This window comes from Microcaecilia unicolor, chromosome 9, assembly GCF_901765095.1.
Source record: "Microcaecilia unicolor chromosome 9, aMicUni1.1, whole genome shotgun sequence".
Taxonomy (NCBI): domain Eukaryota; kingdom Metazoa; phylum Chordata; class Amphibia; order Gymnophiona; family Siphonopidae; genus Microcaecilia; species Microcaecilia unicolor.
The window spans coordinates 221147573-221162714 of NC_044039.1; the positions used below are offsets into that span (position 1 = coordinate 221147573).

A 15142-nucleotide genomic window follows, 5' to 3' on the forward strand; every position below is an offset into this window, starting at 1 on the left:
ATGAGTGGGAAAGCGCAGGGTACAAATGTAACAAAAATAAAATAGATACTATTGGAGATTCTACATGGAATGTTGCTACTATTGGAGATTCTACATGGAATGTTGCTATCTGACAAAACATGCATCAAAATAAGATGGTGCATGTTTTGGCCCTCTGAGCATTACAAAACATAAACGTGACCCCCAATAGAGAAATAGTGGAGTAGTGGCCTAGTGGTTAGGGTGGTGGACTTTGGTCCTGAGGAACTGAGTTCGATTCCCACTTCAGGCACACGCAGCTCCTTGTGACTCTGGGCAAGTCACTTAACCCTCCATTGCCCCACGTAAGCCCCATTGAGCCTGCCATGAGTGGGAAAGCGCGGGGTACAAATGTAACAAAAATAAAATAGATACTATTGGAGATTCTACATGGAATGTTGCTAGCAACATTCCATGTAGAAGGCTGCGCAGGCTTCTGTTTCTGTGAGTCTGACGTCCTGCACGTACGTGCAGGACGTCAGACTCACAGAAGCAGAAGCCTGCGCGGCCACATTGGTGATCTGCAAGGGCCGACTTCTACATGGAATGTAGCAACATTCCATGTAGAATCTCAAATAGTAGCAACCGTGGAGGAGTTGGCATAGGGGTTAGAGTGGTGGACTTTGGTCCTGGGGAACTGAGGAACTGAGTTCGATTCCCACTTCAGGCACAGGCAGCTCCTTGTGTCTCTGGGCAAGTCACTTAACCCTCCATTGCCCAGGTACAAATAAGTACTGTATATAATATGTAAGCCGCATTTGAGCCTGCCATGAGTGGGAAAGCGCGGGGGTACAAATGTAACAAATAATAATAATAATAATATAACACTACTCATAGGTGGCTGCCACGCTGCAGGGCTGCCTAAAGTTAAAATATGATGGTTGCAAGCAGGATATAATAGGTATAGCTCTGTCTCTCTTCCCTCTCACCCTCTTAGTCTTGGTTTCTTACTTTTTCTCTCTGTTCTTTCAAGATCCATGTGTCCCCCCCACCCCCGTATTTTCCCCATCCCCCTTCCCTCTTGTTCTACTCCCTATCTGCATACTTGCTCAGCTGCCTATGTGCATGTAAATCACCTAGAGCTCCGACTCTGAGCTAGGCCCCTTTCACTAAATTCTCAGTACAGAGAAGCAGGCACAGCTGGCTATTCATAATCACAAGCAACATGAAAGAGATTAGCACTTTAGAGAGTTAGCATTATCATTTGAACACTTAATCATAAATCAACAATACTGATGATGGTGCTAATGGCCTGAAACTCAAAGCTTAATGGGTAAAGATCAAATTGGTGAATCCTGCGCGTGGTGCTTAAACTGAAGGCTCACAAGAGCATCCCAGCTAAGCATCCAGGTCCAGGTCTCCTCTTGGGTCCAACAGTGGATTGGATGGGGGAAGGCAAGAAGGTGGAGAAACAGAAAAATGATAAACACCGGCTGACAACCAGGGAAGCCCGGTTCAAATTAACTGCTGCTCCTTGTGATCATGGGCAAGTCACTTAGGGGCCTTTTAGTAAAGGGCATGACGCTCTTAACGCAGGATTAGCGCGTACAAACAGGCTACCACAGAAACCATTCAACCTTTTTGCCGGTTAGCAAGTGGTAACCATATGTTATTAGTTTTTTTAAATTGTTGATGATGATGATGTTGAAATTCATGAATGTATCCTTTTCTTGTGAATATCCGTCAATAAAAACGATTTTTAAACATAAAAATATATTTTTTGTGAGGGAGCACGGCATTGGCAGAGAACAGACTAGCTCAACATACTTATCACATGCTAAATGGATAATGCAGTATTATTAACATGGGAGCACCTAGCATAATTCCTAGTAGGAGTGGAGTAGCAGCCTAGCGGTTAGTGCAGCGGACTTTGATCCTGGGGAACGGGTTCGATTCCATTTGCAGCTCCTTGTGACTCTGGGCAAGTCACTTAACCCTCCATTGCCCCTGGTACAAAATAAGTACTGAATATATGTAAACCGCTTTGAATGTAGTTGCCAAAAACCTCAGAGAGGCAGTATATCAAGTCCCAGTTCCCTTTCCCTATTTGAGATTCTATATGGAATGTTGCTACTATTTGAGATTCTACATGGAATGTTGCTAGTCCACTAGCAACATTCCATGTAGAAGCCTGCCCTTGCAGATCAGCAACGCAGCCGTGCAGGCTTCTGTTTCTGTGAGTCTGACGTCCTGCACGTCAGACTCACAGAAACAGAAGCCTGCACGGCCGCACTGCTGATCTGTAAGGGCAGGCTTTCTAGAATGGAATGTTGCTAGTGGAGGAGTAGCCTAGTGGTTAGTGCAGTGTGACTTTGATCCTGGGGAACTGGGTTCGATTCCCATTGCAGCTCCTTGTGACTCTGGGCAACTCACTTAAACCCTCCATTGCCCCTGGTACAAAATAATAAGTACATAAGTAATGCCATACTGGGAAACGACCAAGGGTCCATCGAGCCCAGCATCCTGTCCACGACAGCGGCCAATCCAGGCCAAGGGCACCTGGCAAGCTTCCCCAACTAAGTACCTGATATATATGTAAACCGCTTTGAATGTAGTTGCAAAAAACCTCAGAAAGGCGGTATATCAAGTCCCATTTCCATTTTCTACCTGTTTGGTCACTTAAGATCATCAGATGCAATCACCTCAAAGTCCAGCTCTTCTTTTCATGCATGAAAGTACTTCATCCCCTGCAGCCCGCATGCCTGACTCTGCATTTTTTTTAGCAGCATACACAGTACACAACAGAACATAGAGAATAGGCTAAATGCGTCACAGGACACATTTACAATCAAACAATCTGAAAATAGCCCCTTCTCATTATTGCAGGTATAAGTTATATAATTTCAGTTTACCTCATGCTTTAAAACAGGACAAACTGGCACCCAACATGTTACTTACCTGTAAGCAGGTGTTTTCCAAGGACAGCAGGACTTACATCCTCACATATGGGTTACATCATCAATGGAGCCCAATATATGGAAAGCACTATGCAAGGAACTTTCTAGAAGCCTTGAGTAAGCTCATTACGCATACCCTCCTGGTCCCACCTACCGCTGTCATGCTGAACCTAGGGTTACCATATGGCTCCAGAAAAGGAGGACACATTGATCCAGTCCGGGCTTGTTTCCACTGAAAGCAATGGAAGTAAAACCCAAACTGGATCAATCTGGCCTCCTTTTTCTGGAGCCATATGGCACTTACTGCTTTTCCCCACACCAGGTTCATCCCATTCCATTAAATTTTTTGGAGAGTATTTTGTCCTCAGACAGGCATTTTCAACCCCTTCTGAATAATTCTTTCAACTTCTGTTTGTTGGAAAAAATAAAAAAGTTCTTTAAATCCTGTGCTTGGGACACAAGCAGCCTGTTTTTGGTTAAGCACACTTGGGCCCTGTTTACAAAGGTGCGCTAGCGTTTTTTAGCACATGCTAGGATCGCTAGTGTGCCTTTGTAAATAGGGCCCTTGGTGGATATGTGGGATTTTGTACCTTCATTCTCTCAGCATAAACTTTTCTTTTTTGTAATGAAATAGGGTTAAATAGTGGCTGAATTTTTTTTTTCCACATAAGGGGGACAATTTTAATAGACTAGCTAGGAGTAAATTACACTTCGCTGAATATTCTTAACAAAATAATAGTTTCTTCTTGAAAGTTCACATGAAGAGCAATTGGAGGAGTGGCCTAGTGGTTTAAAGCACTGGTCTTGCAATCCAGAGGTGGCTGGTCCACAATCCCCACTGCTGCTCCTTGTGATCTTGGGCAAGTCACTTCTCCCTCCATTGCCTCAGGTACAAACTTAGATTGTGAGCCCTCCTGGGACAGAGAAATATCCAGTGTACCTGAATGTAACTCACCTTGCGCTACTAATGAAAAAGGTGTGAGCAAAATCTAAAAAAACCCTAGCTGAACCCTCCTCAGCCTATCACAAACTATAGGAATACAACTTCTTGGGGATATCGAGGGTTGTGATGGATTTAAGTCCGGCTGTCCTTGGAGATCACCTGCTACAGGTAACTTTACGGTCAATGTTCAGCTCACAGCAATCAGCGTCTTTTTAGACCCTGACCGCCAAGGACAGAATTAGCCTTAGATGTTCAATGCCAGGGCCATTCATACAGAGCAGGCAGCTGGAACTTATGCAGGCCGCAGTCAATATTCAGCCGGGACCCAAATACGACATTAATGCATTGCGGACCCTGACTGAATCCTCACCAAGGACTAGCATAATAAAGACACCTCAGCTGCCTTTAATCCCCCTCCCTCCACCCAGGTCCCGGTCCCCTATCCCTCCTCCCACCTCACCCAGTAGCGCAGAACCCTCCATTCTGATCCCCCCTCCACCCACCCCTGGAACCGCATAACCCCATCTTCTGATACCCTTCCCACCTCCCCCCCAGAACATAATCAAAGCTGGGCCCAAACACACCCACCCACACCCTCCCCTGGGCCTACCTGGCAGCTCCCTGATGGTTATAGGGAGGAAACAGGCCATTCACTCATGCATGGCAAGGATGTTTCTTTCAAAATGGCTGTCACAACCTCTAGCAAACCTCCTTGTCGGTACTACTCAATTACTGTGAGGCTGCCACTAAAGGTCACAGCAGTCATACTGAAGAGGAGGCACCCTGGGCAGCAGTGAAAACCACAGGCTGAGTGAAGAAATATTTCTCCAATTCGTTTTTCAATTACTACTTTGTAGCTCATTGCATGCCCCCTAGTCCTAGTATTTTTGGAAAGAGTAAACAAGCAATTCACATTTACTGTTCCAATCCATTCATTATTTATAGACCTTTTTATAGATTTGCAACAGAGTGGACACCCCGGAGGGAGTGGAAAACATGAAAAAAGATCTGAAGAAGCTGGAAGAATGGTCTAACGTTTGGCAATTAAAATTCAATGCGAAGAAATGCAAAGTGATGCACTTAGGGAGTAGAAATACAAGGGAGGCGTATGTGTTAGGTGGGGAGAGCCTGATAGACACGGACGGGGAGAGGGATCTTGGGGTGATAGTATCTGAGGACCTGAAGGCGATGAAACAGTGCGACAAGGCGGTGGCCGTAGCGAGAAGGTTGCTAGGCTGTATAGAGGAGAGGTGTGACCAGCAGAAGAAGGAGGTTTTAATGCCCCTGTATAAGACGTTGGTGAGGCCCCACTGGAGTATTGTGTTCAGTTTTGGAGGCTGTACCTTGCGAAGGATGTTAAAAAATGGAAGCGGGTTACAAGAAAAGTACGAGGATGGTTATGGGAGTTGCGTTCCAAGACGTATGAAGAGAGACTGCTGACTGAACATGTATACTCTGGAGGAAAGGAGGAACAGGGGTGATATGATACAGACGTTCAAATATTTGAAAGTATTAATCCGCAAACGAATCTTTTCCGGAGATGGGAAGGCGGGTTTTAGAACGATGGAGGACATGAAATGAGATTGAAGGGGGGCAGATCAGGAAAGATGTCAGAAAGTATTTCTTCACGGAGAGGGTGGTGAACGCTTGGAATGCCCTCCCGCGGGAGGTGGTGGAGAGGAAAACGGTAACGGAATTCAAACATGCGTGGATAGGCATAAAGGAATCCTGTGCAGAAGGAATGGATCCACAGAAGCTTAGCTGAAATTGGTGTGGTGGGGGGAAGAGGGGTGGTGGTTGAGAGGCTAGGATAGGGGAGGGCAGACTTTATAACGGGGGACTGTGCCAGAGCGGTGATGGGAGGCGGGACTGGTGGTTGGGAGGCGGGAAATACTGCTGGGACAGACTTATACGGTCTGTGCCCTGAAAAAGGCAGGTACAAATCAAGGTAAGGTATACACATATGAGTTTATCGTGGGCAGACTAGATGGACCGTGCAGGTCTTTTTCTGCCGTCATCTACTATGTTACTATGTTACTATATCATATCTCCCCTCAGCCGTCTTTTCTCCAAGCTGAAGAGCCCTAGCCACTTTAGCCTTTCCTCACAGGGAAATCATCCCATCCCCTTTATCATTTTCGTCGCCCTTCTCTGTACCTTTGCTAATTCCACTATATCTTTTTTGAGATGCGGTGACAAGAATTGCACACAGTATTTGAGATGCAGTCCCATCATGGAACAATACAAAGACATTATAACGTCCTCATTTTTGTTCTGCATTCCTTTCCTAATAATACTCAACATTCTATTTGCTTTCCTAGCCGCTGCCACACACTGAGCAGAGGCTTTCAATGTATCATCAACGATGACACCTAGATCCCTTTCCTGGTCGGTGACTCCTAATGTGGAACCTTGCATTACGCAGCTATAGTTCAGGTTCCTGTTTTCCTACATGCATCACCTTGCACTTGCTAACATAAATGTCATCTGCCATTTGGATGCCCAGTCTCCCAGTCTCGTGAGGTCCTCTTGTAATTTTTCACAATCTTCTCGTGATTTAGCGACTTTGAACAACTTTGTGTCATCAGCAAACTTAATTACCTCACTAGTTACTCCCATCTCTAGATCATCTATAAATATGTTAAAAAGCAGTGGTCCCAGCACAGACCCCCAGGGAGCCCCATTATCTACCCTTCTCCATTGAGAATATTGACCATTTAACTCTACTCTCTGTTTTAACCAGTTTTTAATCCACAGTAGAACACTACCTCCTATCCCATGACTCTTCAATTTCCTCTGGAGTCTTTCATGAGATACTCTGTCAAATGCTTTTGAAAATTCAGATACACAATATCAACCGGCTCACCTTTATCCACATGTTTGTTCACTCCTTCAAAGAAATATAATAGATTGGTGAGGCAAGATTTCCCTTCACTAAATCATGTTGGCTTTGTCTCATTAATCATGCTTTTGAATATGCTCTGCAAGAAGCTGGATGGGAGGTTTCGTAAGAAGCAAGCCCCACATTAAAGCAAACATCTAGAGAGGGTTTACCTTCCAGTTGACGATGATATACTCCAAATGCACTTGGGTGTCACCCCCTTACAGAGTGGTCTTCAGACCTGTAGAAGGTATCAAGCAGTTTTTATGTAGGAGAAGTAAAGAGATCACTGGCCTCACCTCACATCAGACACCAAAACTCTTCCATTCAAACCATATGCTCTTAGTGGCTCCTTTGTCTGGCAGCTAACTATGACCTGTGAGACACTATCTGGCAAGTTCAGGGAGGACATATCAAACTCTAAACATCCAAGCTATGAGGGCTAAGGACTCTCAATGTTAGGATGCAAACAGGGTGACCTGCTCTTGCATGATCAGTGTTGGAAAACACTTCAGTCTCCTAGGACTTCTGATGGAAAGGTCCAGCAGAAGCGGGAACCAAACCTGTTTTCTCCAATACGGGCTATGAGAATAATTTTTCCCAGATCTTGCTTGAGCTTCAGAATGGTTTTTTGCTAAGAGAAATTACTGGAGGATATGCGTGCCTTTATCCAATGCAGAAGGAAGGCCACCAGAGGTTAGTTTGCCCTGTGACTCTATCCTGGAGCAAAAGTAAGGGAACTCTTTTTTTGTTGAAGGAAGTGGGAAAGAGATGTCCTCAAGGGAGTGACCTCACTCCTGAAAGATCTAGAGAACAAACTCCCATCATCCAGTATCCATTGGAGGAGTAAAAGGTAAAAGGATCATGGATTTGATATACCGCATTTCTGAACAACCAAAGCGATTTACAGTTATTATATGCAGGCACTTTCTCTCTGTCTCTAGTGGATTCACACTCAATTTTTCATACCTGCAGCTCAATTTTTGTGCCAGATATGTGGCTCTGAGATGCATTCCATGGGAAATGGCCCCATTTCCACATCCTGACAGTCTCCCAACCAGGAGGTACTACCACGTTCCTTCCTGCTTGTTTTATGTAATACATGGCCCATCCCAGCTGTCTGTTTGAATCAGAATAACTTTGTTGAATAATCAATCTAAAGCCTTTAGTGTGTTCCAAACTGCTCTTAACTCTAGGAAGTTTATCTGGTGAAGCCTTTCCTCAGCAGACCACAGCCCAGCTTGAATGCATCTTTCATTAAAGTTGCTTGTATTGGAGGAATTTAGAAGGGAATTCCTTTTTGTTAAATTGGAATATATCATAAGTACATAAATAATGCCATACTGGGAAAAGACCAAGGGTCCATCGAGCCCAGCATCTTGTCCACGACAGTGGCCAATCCAGGCCAAGGGCACCTGGCAAGCTTCCCAAACGTACAAACATTCTATACATGTTATTCTGGGATTTTGGATTTTTCCAAGTCTGTTTAGTAGCAGTTTATGGACTTGTCTTTAGGAAACCGTCCACCCCCTTTTTAAACTCTTGCTAAGCTAACCGCCTTCACCACATTTTCGGCAATGAATCCAGAGTTTAATTACGCATGGGTGAAGAAAACTTTTTCTCGATTGTTTTAAATTACTACACTGTAGTTTAATCGCATGCCCCCTAGTCCTAGTATTTTTGGAAGCGTGGAACAGACGCTTACCATCCACCTGTCCACTCCACTCATTATTTAATACCTCTATCATGTCTCCCCTCAGCCGTCTCTTCTCCAAGCTGAATAGCCCTAGTCCTCCTTAGTCTTTCTTCATAGGGAAGTCGTCCCATCCCCGCTATCATTTTTAGTCGCTCTGCGCTGCACCTTTTCCAATTGTACTATATCTTTTTTGAGATGCGGCGACCAGAATTGAACACAATTGAACACCTGTAGAGGACTGGTGACATATGACATCTTGGAGATTCCCAATTGACTGAGTCCACTGAGTGGTTAAGGTCCATGAGCTTGCTCGGAGGCGTTGCCATTGGACGGGTGATGGAGCTGTGATGCCTTATACCTCAATTATCCTTAACATCTGGTTAGCTGCTGACTCTCCCAAATTTCCTCCTCAGTGGAAATCAGGCGTGGCTAACCCATTGCTGTGGAAGAAAGGCAGTTGCTTGAGCGGTGTCTAGCAAGGCTCCTATGAATTTAATTGCTGAGATGGGCTTAGATGTATTTTTGGATAATTTATGACAAGCCAGTAACTTCAACACACGAATGTTTGAACAAACAGATCTTTCTGCTCCTTCCTAAGTGTGTGCTTTACCAGTCTATCATCTGAATAGGGAAAAAGGTTGCACCCACACTCTGTGTAGATACTCTGCACACAACTGCCAAACAGTTTGCAAGGTGCAAATACGATGCCAAATGGCAAATACTATCCCGGTAGTGGTGTTTCCCTGTGATGAATCTCAGCTACTTCCTGTAAGCATGGGGTCTATGGATGTATCTCTGTGTGACTGTAAGTATCCTTTAGATCCAGGAGAACACAGCCAGACCCCTCTTTGAAGAAGTGGAATGAGGGATCCTAACGAAATCATCCTGAACTTTTTTCAGTAGATAATTGTTCAGGGCCTTTACATCTAGGATTAAAGCCTTAGCAAAAAAAAAAAAAAAACAACCCTAAGGAACTACCAGTTACTTGTGAAAAGGTCACGTACAGCGACTGGACTTACAGAATGAACTTAGAGAATTTGAAAAACAAGTTTTAGGCACACATGAACAAAAAGGGGTCCAATCAGGTCTGCAGAAAAGTTTAGACTCACCCAGCAGCAGAAGGCAAGGAACAGGTGAATCGTGCATGCACAATGAACTGCTCAAAGACTTCTAGAAAGTTGCTGGGGTAGTACTTATGATGCGTTGGTCTCTGTGATAATGTCACCCATAGTGAGGATTTAGCAGTCCCCCCCAAACCCACCTCCCCGCTCCCCCCATTTTCTATTTCTGTTGATGGCTCTCTCAATTCTTCCCTGTCTCCTCAGCTCGAAACCTTGGGGTCATCTTTGACTCTTCTCTCTCCTTCTCTGCTCATATCCAGCAGACCGCCAAGACCTGTCGTTTCTTTCTTTACAACATCCGTAAAATCCGCCCCTTTCTTTCCGAGCACTCTACCAAAACCCTCATCCACACCCTTGTCACCTCTCGTTTAGACTACTGCAATCTGCTTCTTGCTGGCCTCCCACTTAGTCACCTCTCCCCTCTCCAGTCAGTTCAAAACTCTGCTGCCCGTCTCATCTTCCGCCAGGGTCGCTTTACTCATACTACCCCTCTCCTCAAGACCCTTCACTGGCTCCCTATCCGTTTTCGCATCCTGTTCAAACTTCTTCTACTAACCTATAAATGTACTCACTCTGCTGCTCCCCAGTATCTCTCCACACTCGTCCTTCCCTACACCCCTTCCCGTGCACTCCGCTCCATGGATAAATCCTTCTTATCTGTTCCCTTCTCCACTACTGCCAACTCCAGACTTCGCGCCTTCTGTCTCGCTGCACCCTACGCCTGGAATAAACTTCCTGAGCCCCTACGTCTTGCCCCATCCTTGGCCACCTTTAAATCTAGACTGAAAACCCACCTCTTTGACATTGCTTTTGACTCGTAACCACTTGTAACCACTCGCCTCCACCTACCCCCTCCTCTCTTCCTTCCCGTTCACATTAATTGATTTGATTTGCTTACTTTATTTATTTTTTGTCTATTAGATTGTAAGCTCTTTGAGCAGGGACTGTCTTTCTTCTATGTTTGTACAGCGCTGCGTATGCCTTGTAGCGCTATAGAAATGCTAAATAGTAGTAGTAGTAGTAGTAGTAGCACTTGTCCTCGGGGAAATCATAATACAGGTACATAATCCTTTATCCGAAATCCTTGAGGCCAGACACACTTCAGATTTTGGAATATTTCACATTTCGGAATGTTAGTCAGGAAGATTAGGGATTAGGAGCTTAGTGGAAAGTACTCAACAGTTTATCAGTACTAATTGGTAATTATTGTTCATTTTCTACTTCTCATTGTTACCCATAGGGAAATCTCCAGCTCTTTTGGCTTGAGCGTGTGTCGCGTTAGGGCATACTTGGCACCAAATATGAGCTTTGGTGTACATCCTCCACAAAATAAAATGTCAGTTTTCAGAGCTTTTTGGTTTTCAGAATTTCAGATAAAGATTGTGTACCTGTATAATAAATACATTAATTAAAATTCCTAACAGTGTTGCACCTTCTCTCAACATTCACTAGAGATAATCAGATCTAATAACACACCCTCTCAACTTACATATTAAAAATGAACAAAACCCTAGAATACATTGGAAGGAATTTTTTTTCTCCTGCTTCTTTGGGATTCTGTTGCAATTAGAACCAGAACTGAGATTCATTTATTTGCAAGCACCTGGGGATTATTTTTTTTTCTATATTTTCTATGCCCTCCCAACTTACTTTAGTGCAGTCACTGCAGATGTCCTCAGCCAGGGGCCATATACTGGGGCTTCTCCGGTAACCCTGCAATCGTGAGTCTCAAATCCACTGCGTGATGGATTCCCTTTCCTCCACAGCATCCCGTCCCAGCACAGAAAGCAGAACATTTCATCAGAGAATCAAGCCCAGGTCCCTCCCCATTAAGCCACTGGTCAGCCAGTCTTGAGGTGTACAGTGTACTTCCTGTGATGGGACACAGGGGCGTTGTATGGACAACATAAATTCAGACATGTAATTGTCATCTAAGTCATCCGTTGACTCACTGTCAGATTCTAAAGGTACCCTTCCCTTCTGCAGGCAACTGGTAAAGCTATCTATGCTGATAAATGAAAGAAAGAGATTTGGAAGCCAGCCACTTCCCTAACTCCTTCCACAAGACTAATACCAGCTCATTCATATCCTCTGACATTAATACTACCAATCATCCATCTTCTACTTTCTAAATTATCTTCTCATGCCCACATCTTTTTCATAACTGATAAAATCTGCCTGATTTCTGCTTTATTGAAAAAAATAACATTTTCCCTTTTTGCACTTATTATATTTTAATATAAATGCTTTTTTATTGCTAGTGTGATGTGTTAGTCTGAACATACTGCCCAGGATGTCAAGCAGCCGCTTTGCTGGGAAATCTGAGACGCAGGTCTAAAGTCTCTTTCGATGTATCTGAAGTTCTCTTCTTTTCAAACATTTAATTGGAAGACTGGTTAAGGACAGTCTGTACCCTATGACACCAGGCCAGTTCCTCATTTTGGTACTGGGTCTCTACCAGTCTGAGAGCAGCTGATGGCTGAGCATCCTTACAGCACTCTGGCTGCCTCTTTCAGGGCAGTTTTTCTGTGTGATCAGACTCCATTCTGCCATCAGATTAGTCCCTAGTTCCTTCCTTCTCATGTCACATTAGTTGCTACGTAAATATTCAGTGTTTATAACGCTGTTTCAGTTAGGGAAACCATCTGCCCAGGTGGCTGTTCGTCATGCTATTCACACTACTGCATTATTTTGCATATGTGCAGTGCAACATTCCTCAGCCCCTCCCTTCCATTCAAACACACACAAATGAAGCATGCCCCTGCTCTCAAGGTCACTGCTGCATGCAGAAGGGGAAAACATGTTTTATTTCTATTTATTCAAGGCATTTGATATACCGAAATGGGTCTTTGCTTAGACAGTGTACAGGAAAACTAACATAAGGGACAATTTAAAAGACAAGTGTTTTAAAAATAGAAGTCAGAGAGGGCTCAGTTAGGATACTAGCAATATATGGTCAGGGCGTGGGATGTATGGGGCATCAGAGCACACCAAAGAGAGTGTCTCTTACCTCTTTGCCAAGATCCTCTCGGATCACCTGCTCCATCTCCCTCAGGGTGCTCTGGGGTGCCTGACTGTGCAGCACCCTCAGAGTGTGGGTGTACTCCAGGGGCAGCAGGTAGTCAAGTGCCCCTAGATGCTGTCCTACTTTGATGAACGTTCCTCGATTTGCACAACACAGGTCCTGGAGACGCTTGGCAGATCGTAGGTGCACCTGAGGAGAGAGGCTGCATCTTACATAAGGAATTTTATTTTATTACATTTGTACCCCGCGCTTTCCCACTCATGGCAGGCTCAATGCGGCTTACATGGGGCAATTGCAAATTCTGTACAGTGACCTGTCCCATCTCAGACCTACGACCACAGTGTGAGATCACACAAACACACACACAAGCTGTGCCAATGCACCTCACTCCTGCCCATGTGCTTCCCTTGTTATTCCGTACTGACAACTCCCCACCCACTGCCACACACACACAGCTGTGATAATGCAACTCACTCTTGGTCCTCAGTATCCCCTGCTATTCCCATACTGAGACCCTCCCCCAACACATAGCTGTGACAGTGCTATTCCCTGCTGTTCCAGTATAGACACCCCCACCCCCACACATGCACACAGCAGTGACAATGCACCTTTCATGCCATGCACCACTCCTAGCTATTCTGGTACTTATCCCCCTTCCCCGAACACACAACTTGATCAATGCATCTCACTCCTGCCCAGCTGCATCCTGCTATTCCAGTACTGAGACCCCCCACACATAGCACATAGGTTCCCAAACCTGATCCTGGAGGCACCCCAGCCAGTCAGGTTTTCAGAATATCCACAATGAATATTCATGAGAGAAATTTGCATGCACTGCCTTCAATGAATGCAAATCTCTCTCATGAATATTCATTGTAGATATCCTGAAAACCTGACTGGCTGGGGTGCCTCCAGGATCCGGTTTGGGAACCACTGGCATAGCGTATTTCCTCTTGTACTGAACAAATATAAGAAATGCACATTTTCTAAGTTGACATATTTCAATCCAATTATTTTGTACCTTACTCAGGGCTGGAACCACCACTAGATGGGATGGCGGTGGGACAGGATTATAATTCAAAAACGTTGGGGCATACTTCTTGTTAAAATCAAACAGTCATAACATCACACTACAAGACAATATGTTGATCTACATAAGTACATAAGTATTGGCATACTGGGAAAGACCAAAGGTCCATCGAGCCCAGCATCCTGTTTCCAACAGTGGCCAATCCAGGTCACAAATACCTGGCAAGATCCCAAAAAAGTACAATACATTTTATGCTACTTATCCCAGAAATAGTGGATTTTCCCCAAGTCCATTTAATAACGGTCTATGGACTTTTCCTTTAGGAAGCTGTCCAAACCTTTTTTAAACTCCGCTAAGCTAACCGCCTTTACCATATTCTCTGGCAACGAATTCCAGAGTTGAATTACACATTGAGTGAAGAAAACTTTTCTCCGATTCATTTTAAATTTACTACATTGTAGCTTCATCGCATGCCCCCTAGTCCTAGTATTTTTGGATCTAGTCAAAAGAAATAAACTAGGAGGAGGAAAAGACCCCAGACACTCAACATGTGCTATTACAAGCTTGCAGCACTATCATGACTGCCTTATATCCAGTGGAGTCTCCTCTTCACCGGTCAGAAAAACCTCCATCCTACTCTGAGATAAGTGCTAATTTTTTTAATATAAAGTTTACATTTTTCCAAACTGCTTCGGAATAAATATAAAACTTCACGTGGCACTTTTTACCTGTTTATGTGCAAAATGAAAAAAAACGTAACTGGCACGTTAATTTTCCTGTTAGCTCAATAGTGCGCCGTTGTTTGCTACCGCTTTTTCAAGAGCTTTTATAATGCCGCCGCCAGTCAGTTCGACCAGAATGACCAGATTCGGTATTAAACTTTCAAAGCTACAGGCCTTGTGATAAAATCTATGTTGGGAAGACAGAACGTGCGTTTCACTTTAGGATGAATAAACATGGTCCTGTTTAAAACAGTCTAGATGAGAAGCTCCTATGGTAACTCACTATCTGGAAACTTCACATAATTTTGAAGAATTAAGATGTTTTGCTATTGATAAGATGGAGAACTGTATAAGAGTGGGGGGGATAGGGGTAAAAAATTACTGCAAAAGGAACAAAGCTGGATAGATCAAGAGTTAAGGGAGGCAGTTCTGCTGCTGTGAAGGAGCAAGCCGGTGAAGTGAACTTTTGGAACCCTTAATTTGAGCGCCCCAACCCAGTACCTCACTGGCTTACACCTTAAGCCAGCTCTGTGGAGAAGACTATCATAAGCAAAATAGTTCAGTCCACCTTTTATCCACTACTAGCCGTTGAGCCCGTGAAAACAGGCTACTTTGGAATGGGGGGGGTTCCGAGCCCCCCCCCTGGAGTCGCCGCCGCCCCTCCACCCAGCCCGAGCAGCACTGTAAACTTACATCAGCACGCAGCAGCAGGCACATCAGCAAAGCTGCCGTCGGGGCGGGCTTCCTTCTCTGCCTGTGTCCCGCCCTCGTGTGATGTAACGTCGGCGAGGGCGGGACAAAGGCAGAAA

General features: G+C 44.6%; 1 protein-coding gene across 1 annotated transcript in view; it reads right to left on the reverse strand.

Annotated features, from left to right (window-relative positions):
* ADCK1 (aarF domain containing kinase 1) overlaps positions 1-15142 on the reverse strand; it is a 179890-nt gene that overhangs the window by 130723 nt on the left and 34025 nt on the right. Inside the window, exon 4 of the mRNA XM_030215362.1 lies at positions 12567-12770. Coding sequence (XP_030071222.1) covers positions 12567-12770 — 204 coding nt within the window. The remainder of the gene's footprint in view (positions 1-12566; positions 12771-15142) is intronic.